General features: G+C 38.3%; 1 protein-coding gene across 1 annotated transcript; it reads left to right on the top strand.

The window, feature by feature from the left end:
* Nucleotides 1-8,713: 8,713 nt before the first annotated feature.
* LOC109249370 (melanoma-associated antigen B10-like) lies at nt 8,714-10,274 on the top strand. Its single transcript, XM_053891242.1, has one exon. The coding sequence runs from the start codon at nt 8,747-8,749 to the stop codon at nt 9,791-9,793; it is 1,047 nt and encodes a 348-aa protein (XP_053747217.1). The 5' UTR covers nt 8,714-8,746; the 3' UTR covers nt 9,794-10,274.
* Nucleotides 10,275-10,946: the final 672 nt, after the last annotated feature.

Genomic DNA, 10,946 nt, shown 5'->3' with positions numbered 1-10,946 from the left:
ACTGGTTGGTATCCCTTGCAGTTCCACATAAATGTGATGGCTGGCTTTTACATTTCTGCAAAAACTGCATTGAATGTATACATCACTTTGGGAAGTATTACTATCTCAACAATATTTAAGGCTTCCAATCCATGAACATGGAGTGTTTTTCTACTTATTTAGGTCCTCTTTTATTTTTTTTTTTAGGATAGTTCATATTTTTCAGTGTAGATTCTTTCCTATCTTTGGTTAAGCTTATTCCTGTATTATGTTCTTACTGATGCTATTGTAAATGGAATCATTTCCCTAATTTCTTTTTCAGCTTTATTGCTTGTGAACTTATTTTTGTGTGTTGATTTGAAACTTTGCTGAATTCATGTGTTAGCTCTAGTGAGTTTTCTTTCTTTTGTTTTTTTGGAAATTTGGGGGTTTTCTACATATATTGAATAATGTTATCTTCAAATAGAGATATTTTTGCTAACTCTTTCCCAATTTAGATGCCTTTTATTTCTTTTCTTTTTCTTTCCTAATTGCTCTGGCCAGGACTTCTAGTACAATGTTGAATATCACTGATAAAGCCAACATCTTTGCCTTGTTCCTTATTTAGGTAAGTCCTTCATTGTTTCTCCATTGAATGTGATGTTAACTATGGGGGTTCATAAATTCCATTTATAATGTTAAAGAAGTTCCCTTATATTCCTAGTTTGCTGAGTGTTTTTATTATGAAAGGGTATTAAATTCTGTCAAATGCTTTTGCTGGTGAGATGACCATTATTTTCCCTTTGTTCTTATAATGTGGCATATTACATTGACTTATCTTCTTATGTTGAACTAGACTTGAATTTCCAGGATAAAACCCAGTCAATCCTTTTCATGTGCTGTTTGTTTTCATTTACTATTATTTTGTTCAAGATTTTTGCATCTATATTCATACGGGATATTGATTATATTTGTGTGCTCATTAAGAAAGATTTATAATTTTTATTTTATTTTATGTGCTTGTCTTTTAAGTTATATAGGAAACAAAAAGAGTAATTACCATATATATAATACCAAGAATACAATAATGATGGTTTTTATATTTACCTGTGTTTACTGGTGATCTTTATTTTTTCATATGGCTTCTAATTACTGTACAGTGTCCTTTAATTTCAGCCTGATTGACTTTAGCATTTCTTGTAATGACAAAGTTTCTTAGGTGACTGAATATCTTATCTTTAATTCTTCTGGATTTTCATAATACACAGTCTAATTATGTGCCAATTATAAAAGCTGTGTTTCCTATCTTACAATCCCTATCCCCTTTATATCTTATGATTCCAATTGCTGTATTATGAAAAATGTTTATTAAAATGTTGGATAGAAATGGTGATAGCAGGTATCCCTGTCTACTTTTCAGTTTCTAAATAAAAGCTATTAACATTTCTACATTATGTATGTCATTTTCTGTTTGTGTTTTGTGTTTTGTTTGTTGTAGATATCCTTTATCTAACCTGATAACATACCTTCTTTATCACAAATGAATGCTGACTTTAATAAAACATTTTTCTGTATCAATTTAGATAGGATTTTTCTCATTTAATCTGTTAATGCCAATGTGGTATGGTAGTCCTAGGTATATTTGCCCTCAGAACTGTACCTCACCCTTCCTCTGCTCTATTCTCTATTATACAAGGGTTGATTCTGTAAATCCTAGCCTCTCCAGTATTTGGCTGCCATCACATTCAGGCCAAAAAAACACAAAAAAACAAAAAACAAAAACAAAACTAAAAAGAGGTTTCAGCCCTGAAGGGCAGGAGCAATTAGAGTTTTTTTCTTTCTCCTTTTCTGTATCAGGTGGCTTCTCCTTCAATAACTGCATCTTCTCCTTGGCTCTAGTCCCCATCATATTGGCCCACTATAGTTATAGATTCTGTTGATACAAACTCCTAAGCTCCAGGAGCCTAAAGTTGGGAGTGGCATTCTCAAATTGCTGAATATTAGGTTTTGTGTCCCTTCCTTATGTGACTTTTTCATCCTTTGAGTAACCAATATATCACATTAAATTCCTTCTAGGTTAAATATATAGAGCATTTTCTGTGTCTCTGGACAAGAGAATGTTGTATGAATGTTGTATGTGGCCAATTATAATTACTTTTCTAGCACATGGCACAGAAAAATATATTCAAGTTGCAAATTTTTAAAGAATACACATAAAACTCTGTAACAATACCTGTGAGATAAACCCATATGGCATTAAGAGGGATGATTATAGTCTTAAATAGATCTATTGGGAAGTAAGAAATACTCATAACACCTAAGCAATTCAAAAATATAGAGAATAAATAGCATATTAAACCTAAAGAATATGCCATATTAACAAAATGAAAGATAAAAATCATATGATCATCTTGATAGACGCAAAAAAATGCATTTGACAAAATTCAATAACCATTTATGGTAAAAACTCTCAACAAAGTAGGTATAGAGGGAATGTACCTTAACATAATAAAGGCCATATGTAACAAATTCACAGGTAACACCATACTCAAGTGGTGAAAAACTGAAAACTTCTGTAAGATCAGGAACAAGACAAAGATGCTCACTCTCATTGCTTTTATGTAACATAGTATTATAAGTCTTAATCATAGCAGCTAGGGGAAAAAAGGCATCCGAATTGGAAAGGAAGAAGTAAAACTGTCACTATTTATAGATGACATGATGCTACATATAGAAAACCCTGAAAACTCAGCCAAAAAACTTCAGAATGAATAAATTAATTCAGTAAAGTTGTAGGATACAAAATCAATATAAAGAAATTTTTGAATTTCCATGCACCAACAATAAACTAGAGAAATCAAGAAAACAATCCCATTTATAATTGCATCAGAAAGAATAAAATACATAGGACTATATTTAACCAAAGAGGTGAAAGACCTGTATTCTGAAAACTATAATACATTGATGAAGAAAACTGAAGCTGATATGAATAAATGGAAAGATATACTGTGATTGTGGATTATAAGAATTAATATTGTTAAAATGTCCATATTACTCAAAGCAATCTACAGATTCAATGCAATCTTTATACCAATACCGATAGCATTTTTCAGAGAACTAGAACAAATAAATCTAAAATTTGTATGGAACCATAGAAGACCCCAAATATCCAACAGTCTTGAGAAAGAAGAGCAAACCTGTAAGTAATACATGCCTAGATTTCAACTTATACTTCAAGGCTGTAGTAATTAAAACAGTATGGAACTGACAAAAAAAAAAAAAAAAAAAAAAACAGACACATAGATCAATGGAACAGAATAGAGAGCCCAGAAATAAATCCACATTCATGTGGTCAATGAATCTATGACAAAGGAGTCAAGAATATACCATGGGGAAAGGAAAGTCTCTTCAATAAATGGTGTTGTAAAACTGGACATGCAAAAGAATGAAACTGGACCACTTTCTCACCCCATATAGAAAAATAAATGTAAAATGGATTAAAGACTCAAATGTAAGAAGTGAAACCAAAAAATTCCTAAAAGAAAACATAGGCAATAAGCTCTTTAACCATAGACTTGGGTTATTTTTTTTGGATCTGTTTCCTTAGGCAAGGACAACAAAAACAAAAATAAACAAATGGGACAACATTGAATCAAAAGTGTATGCACAGCAAAAAGAAATGAAAAGGCAACCTACTGGATAGGAGAAGATATTTGCAAATGATCTCTCTCATAAGGGGTCAACATCAAAAATATATAAAGAACACCTATAACTCAATGGCAAAAACAAAACAAAACAAAATAAAAAAAAGAAAACAATCCTATTAAAAAAGGGCAGAATACCTGAACAGACATTTTTCCAAAGAAGACATAAAGACTGCCAAAAGGCATTCAACAGCATTAATCATTAGGGGAACATAAATCAAAACCACAATGAAATATCAGTTTACACCTGTGAGAATAGCTAGAATCAAAAAGACAAGGAATAACAACTGTTGGTGACAATGTGGAGAAGAGAGAACCCTCATGCACTGATGGGAAAATAAAATGGTGCAGCCACTATGAAAAACAGTATGGAGGTTTGTCCAAAAATTAAACTACCATATGATCCAGCAATCCCACTTCTAGGTATTTATCCAAAGAAAATGACTACCCTAATTGAAAAAAACATGCATTCCTATGTTCATCACAGCATTATTTACAATAGCCAAGATATAGAAGAAACCTAAGTGTCCACTGATAAATGAATGGGTAAGGAAGATGTGATATATACATATCCATAAAAAAGAATAGAATCTTGCCATTTATGACACATGGATGGACCTAGAGGGTATTACTCTAAGTGAAATAAGTCAGATAAAGGCAAATATCATATGATTCCAATTATATGTGGGGCTTAAAAAACAAAACAAACAAGCAAAAAAAAAAAAAAAAAACAAGCAAAACTCAAACAGATCCATAGATACAGATAAACTGATGGTTGTCAGAGGGGAGAGGGGTGAATGGGATGGGTAAAGTAGGTGAAGGTGATTAAGAGGTACAGTCTTCCAGTGACAAAACAAATAAGCCTTGGGGATTTAATGTATGGCATAAGGAATATAGTCAATAATATTGTAACAACTGTGTATGGTGACAGATGATAACTAGATTTATTGTGATGACCATTCTGTAATGTGTATAAATAGCAAGTCACTATGTTGTACACCTGAAAGACATACAATCATGTATGTCAATATTATTTAATAAAAAATGCTAAAGAAGTAGAAGGTAAAAATTAATATGCATAAATGCAGAAATAAGTAAATAGAAAATAGTAAAGCCAACTAAAGCCAGTTCTTCAAAAAAATTTATGGAATATACAATTGTTCATTGTACTCTTCTCTGTACTGTTTTATACCCTTAATAATTTCTTTAGTGAAAATGTTTATTATAAATATGTATTTATACCACATTTTCTTTACCCATTCATCTGCTGATAAACCCTTAGGTTGCTTCCCTTTTTGGCTATCATGAATAATACTGCAATGAATATGGGGGTGCAAATACCTCTTCAAGATCTTGAATTCAATTCCTCTGCATAAATATCCAAGAGTGGGATTACACACACTTAAATTTTGTTAAGACAGTAGATCAAATGTTATATGTTCTTTTTTTTACCACAATAAATAAAACATGTTTTTAAACTTTAAAATCCAAGTTAAATGGATTCGTTCCTGGAGAAACATAATTAACTAAATTTTTCCAAGCAGAAACAGAGAACTTCAGTCAAGTAACACAAACTGAAACTGTAGTCTACATTCCAGCCCCCTCAAAATATTCCAGGACCAGTCAGATTTGGAATCTAGTTGCACCAAATAGTTAGGGAAAAACTAATGCCATCTTACATAAACTCTTCCAAATCATACAAAAATACAGGAAATTACTAAACTCATTTTAACAGGTTTGCTGATCTTGATACAAAGACCACATAGGGATACCCAAAGAAAAAATCTCTTGAGCCAAGCTCTGTCACAGAGAGGCATCTATCCTAAATAAATTTATAGCATATCCAATATAGCAGTGAATAAACAGGCTAAGTTCAGTAACTATAAAGATATTAAAATATTAGAAAAAATTTCCAGCTGGAATTTCTCTACATTAATAGATTAGAGAACAAAACACATTTGATCATGTCTAGAGGTGGATAAAAAGCCTTTTAAAAAATATTTAACACCAATTGATGGTAAAGAAAGTTTTAGCAAAATAACATTTGAAAAGAATTTCCACTTCCTAAAATCTACAGCAAACTTACATAAATGTGAAACGTTGGAAGTATTCCCATCAAAGATAGGACAAAGACACAGATGTTATGGTACCATACCTTCTATTTAAAGGTGGATGGGAATATATAACTACAGGAATGAGAGTAGCAAAATAAACAAGAAAAAGGAATATTGATATGATTGAGATAATAAATGGTGACAATATGATCCTTAATTGGAAAATCCAAAGGAACCAGTGTACAAAATATTCAAATGAATAAGATACTCCAAAGCTGTTGCATATAAGATTACCAAAATTGGCAGCCTAGCCACATAAAATCAATAACTAATTAGGATAATTAATAGAAAATATCCCAATAACAACAGCAGCAATATCCAAAATTTATCCAAAAATACACCTAATAAAAATGTACACAATCTTTTTGGAGGCAACTATAAATATTTAGTGATATACTTAGAGAAAGAAGTCACAAATAAATAGAGGAATACACTATGTTTATTCATGGGAAAAATAATTTTGTAAAGATGTCATTCTCCTAAAATTAATTACAGATTTAAATATGTACTGCTATATACTGAGTTGTGCCATTTCCTCAACCTCTAATTCAGATATTGAAGCCTTAATCCCCAAGGTGACTATCTTTGGAGATACTTTAGGGAGGCTAATAAGGTTAAAAAAGCTTTAAAAAGGTGAGGCACTAATATAATAGGGCTGATATTAGAAGAGGAAGAGACACAAGTGATCACTCTCTGTGCATTTAGAGAAGAGTCCATGTGAGGACACAGCAAGAAGGTGCCCAAATGCAAAGCCAGGAAGTGAGCTCTTACCAGAAACTGAACCTGCCCTCACCTGTATCTGGGGCTACTAGCCTTTAGAACTTTGAGAAAATAAATTTTGTTATTAAGACACCCAGCCTGTGGTATTCCATTACCGCGGCTGGAGCATGCTAATACACTGCCTCACATACAGCTTCCAAAAAATACGAGACTCAGGCTGCTGTTTCCTAAAATCAACCCTAGAGAAACTATAAAAGGGAGAATGAAAGAACAGTATTAGCAAGAGCAAAACACCATAGATGAGAAATCCCTGAAAGAGACTAAGTCTGTGTTGAACCAGAAGCTGTATGTGGGCAGGTGGGGGCAGGCCCTGAAGTTGGAACTGTCCTGTAGCCTACAAAACAGGATTGGTCAGAGGACAGGTTTTAAGTGCAGCCTTTGATTCTTTCACAGTGCCTTGGGACAATGAATTTCTACTGCTTTAGTGAAAGGAGCTCGGGCTGTTCCTCAGAGGCTGAATGGCCAGGACCATGGGAGTAATATCAGGACAGTATCAACGTTTGGGGTTGTTTGAAACCGTATGAGTTCGGAGACTGTGCAATAACCACCTGAAACCTCTTTAGAGGGTAGGTACCAGACTTTTTTGTTTTTTAATATTATAATCAAATAAAAAGGAATAGAAAGAAGGAATCCCACTTAAGAAGGGTAGGTAATCTTTCATGAAAAAAAACCACATAGATACACACAGACTTGTTAAAGATGTAAATGTATTTCTTACTACAGATGAGGCTCAAAAATAAAATAAAAGTTACTGCACTGGACTGAGCAATGTTAGACAATGTCAACAGATCTGAGTCTCACAAAATCATGCAGCTCAGTCTCTTCCTTTGAAAGTAGATCTTTTAGAGTACAAGGTTCCCAAGTCTAAGTCTGGGTGGCAAAAAACCACTATGGGCCTCTGTATTTCTCCTCTTACAGCCCACCACCCGTCCTACGACCCTGTCTTACACTGCAGTTTCCCCAGCTCAGATCTGGCTGGGGACTTGGCAATTTTCTGCAAGGTTTGCAGTAGGGGAGCTGCTCAGACCTTTCAGAGAGTTGGTATTTCTCAAGAGGACACCCTACTCCCTGCCTCCACCCTCAGGATAGACTGGACAACACACCCCAGAGCTGAGAAGCCTGCACACAGCCCTACCCCTGCTTTCACTCCTGGAAAGCAGAGAGCAGAGCTTGTCAGCATGAGGTACTGACTGACTTCCACCTCCAGGGTCGCAGGTCTGAGGAGGGCAGCCTCAGGTCTGCAGAGGAAATAGGCAATGCTTAGGGTCAAGTTGACTATCCTTCCTTAGAACTGTGGGAATACGTAGAACAAAGGAAACCTCACAGAACCCCGCCCCCCCTCCCACGCGCAGAGGCCCGAGGCCTGGCTGTTAACGCCCCTTCAATTCCGTTTCAGGGTCTCAGAGAATGAAGACTTTGATCTGAGGCTGGTGGACTGAGATCAAAAGAGTGAAGAATCCCAGGCTCTATTCGGAGTCAAGGAGAGGAGTCTGAGTGAGGACTGAGGGTATTCCCAACCCCGCAGAGGGCCCTGCCCTTGCAATCTACCCTGGGAGGCCCCAGGTGGGGCTGTCACCTCCGGGAGATGGGGGGTTTGGTCTGATGGGAGTGGGTACACGGCTGAGCACTGAAAACCCTAATCATCCAAGACTGTGGGGATCCCACAAAACTCTGCTCCTGTTGTCAGCCCTGGAAGGCTGCAGCATGAGTGGCTCTTTCTCATTTGCTCCCCAAGAATCTCAGGGCGGTAAGGTCATCGGTGTAAAGAGTTTAGCTTCAGAGCTGTAGAGGGGAGGAGGCCCTGGGCCCTGCCAACAGTTGACAGGATGATCCTAAATGTGAACTGAGAATTCTCCACCTCAGAACAGAGGGGACCGTACAGAAACTATAACCTGCCAGCCCTTGCTCTCGGCCACCAAGTTGATCCCGGCAGGGCCGGCAGCTGCAGTCTAAGGCACACTCTAACTTCTTCTTCAGGGTTCTCAGGGGACACAGTGATTAGAAAAGGAGCCCTGTGTGGTCTTAGAGCAGTGTTGTCAGGGAAGCCTGCAGAAGTGGCTTTGGTTAAAGCCAAGGTGAAATGTCCCTGCTGAAGGCGCACACACACTATCTCATTCTCCCTCCTCTAGGTGCCCTCATTGCCTGCCCTCCTGCCCACATTAATGCCTACTGTCCCTGACCAGTGTCACCATGCCTCGGGGGCAAAAGAGTAAGCTTCGTGCCCGTGAGAAACGCCATCAGGCCCGGAGCGAGGCTCAGCGTGCCCAGGATGCTCAGGCCACTGCAGCAGAGGAAGAACAGCCCTCCACTTCCTCCTCTTCTCCTTCTGGTGGTAGTGCCCAGAGCTCCTCAGCTGCTGGGTCAGGTAGAAAAACCCAGGGGTTTCGGAAAGCCCCATCCACTACTACTACTTCTGCAGGTGTTTCACATACAAGATCTGATAAAAGTGCCAAGAGCCAAGATGAGGAAAAACCAAGCACCTCTCAGGCACAACCCAACACTGGTCGTTACCATAGAACCCCTCTAGATGACACGGCGATTCTATTGGTGCAATTCCTGCTGCGCAAGTATAACATGAGGGAGCCCATAACAAAGGAAGACATGATTAAGCATGTCATCAAAAAGCACAAGGTGCATTTCCATGAGATCCTCAGGAAAGCCTCTGAGCTAATGGTGCTGGCCTTTGGCATTGATCTGAAGGAAGTCGACCCTACCAGGCACCGCTATGCCCTTATCAGCAAATTGCAGCGCACCAATGATGACAGGCTGAGGGGTGAGGAAATCATGCCCCAGACCGGCCTCTTGATGACCGTCCTCTGTGTGATCTTCATGAAGGGCAACTGTGCCACTGAAAAGGATATGTGGGAAGTGCTTAATGTGATGGGGATATATGCTGATAAGAAGCACTTCATCTATGGGGATCCCAAGAAGCTCATCACTGAAGATTGGGTGCAGGAAAGGTACCTCCTGTACCGCCAGGTGTCCAACAGCAGTCCTCCATGCCGTGAGTTCCTGTGGGGTCCAAGAGCCTACGCCGAGACCAGCAAGATGAAAGTCCTTGAATTCTTGGCCAAGGTCCATGATACCGTCCCCAGTGCCTTCCCATCCTGGTATGAAGAGGCTTTGCAAGATGAGGAAGAGCGAGCCCGAGCCAGATTTACAGCTCTGGTTCATACTGGTGCCCTGGCCACTGGGCCTTCCATGGCCAATTTTGGCAGCTTCTCCCACCTGTATTGAAACCTGAAGCACTTTCCTCACTTTGTGTTTGAAGTAGTGTGAGGGCTTAGGTGGTGCTAGCTAGAGGGGACATAGTGCATATCGTACATTCTACATAAATAACTTACAAATTTATCTCGTTGAAAGTTATCAAATGTTTCTGTTTTTGAAAAGTTTAATTAGCTTCACAATATATTACACATTTGATGCTGTTTATGAGGTTTAAGAGTATGAGTTTCACTATTTTCTAAAACAAATTGGTAACCTTCCATCTTATTTAGTGATCTGGAACAAGAAAACATAGTACTGCAATTGCCATTTTTTTGGAAATGTGAAAAAAATTAGCAACAAAGTAGCTGGAGTCAAAAAATTGAGAAAAAAGTAAGATGGTCAATTTTTGGTTTTCTTTATTCCATGTACTCTGCTCTTCTGTAAAATAAAAGTTACATGCCTGAAATTTCTTCATTCAAGAATGTACGAGAAAATAAATCATAATAAATTGCTCACTGTCTTTTTTTTTATTCTTCTAACATTAAATGAGCATCTGCTCTTTGGAAGGCTCCATAGTAGTGTGGGGGGTGGTAAGAAAAAGAAGATGGAGTCATTGCCCATAAAAGGAAGATGGTGAGATAGACAAAAAAGAAGGATGAGGTGGGACAGGAAGGGGAGGTCCAGATGAGAGCAGTCAAATGTAAACATCCTGAAGCAAGACAATTTGAGGCCTTGGGAAACTTGAAACCCTTCAATGGGAGGTAATTGTAAGATAAGATGGGTGGTAGGTCAAAGGAGGGTGCAAGGATGGTCAGGGTTAGGGGAGGGTTCGAGGGTGGCAGGTTGGGGGAGGGTATGAGGGTGGTGGTGGGGGAGGGTGTGAGGTGGTAGAGGTTGCAAGGTGGTCGGTTGGGGGGGTGCAAGAGTGGTGGGTCTTGGGGGGAGGGTACGAGATGGCAGAGGGTTTGAAGTGGTGGGGTGGGAGATGTGAGGGTGGTGGGCCGTGGGGGAGGGTGTGAAGGTGGTGGGTCGGAGAAGCATGTGAGGGTGGTAAGCAGCGACCAGACCCTTGGGTGGTGTGTGTCAGAGTTGAGAAACTAGGCTTCCAATGGGTAACTGCTTTTAGCAGTTATTTTGGGATCCTGGATAAACCAGACACAAATCTTTACCCAGGTAGTGATGG

Source organism: Panthera pardus, unplaced genomic scaffold, assembly GCF_024362965.1.
Source record: "Panthera pardus isolate Hobbes unplaced genomic scaffold, ASM2436296v1 HiC_scaffold_27, whole genome shotgun sequence".
Classification (NCBI taxonomy): domain Eukaryota; kingdom Metazoa; phylum Chordata; class Mammalia; order Carnivora; family Felidae; genus Panthera; species Panthera pardus.
This window is presented reverse-complemented; position numbering and strand designations above follow the sequence as displayed.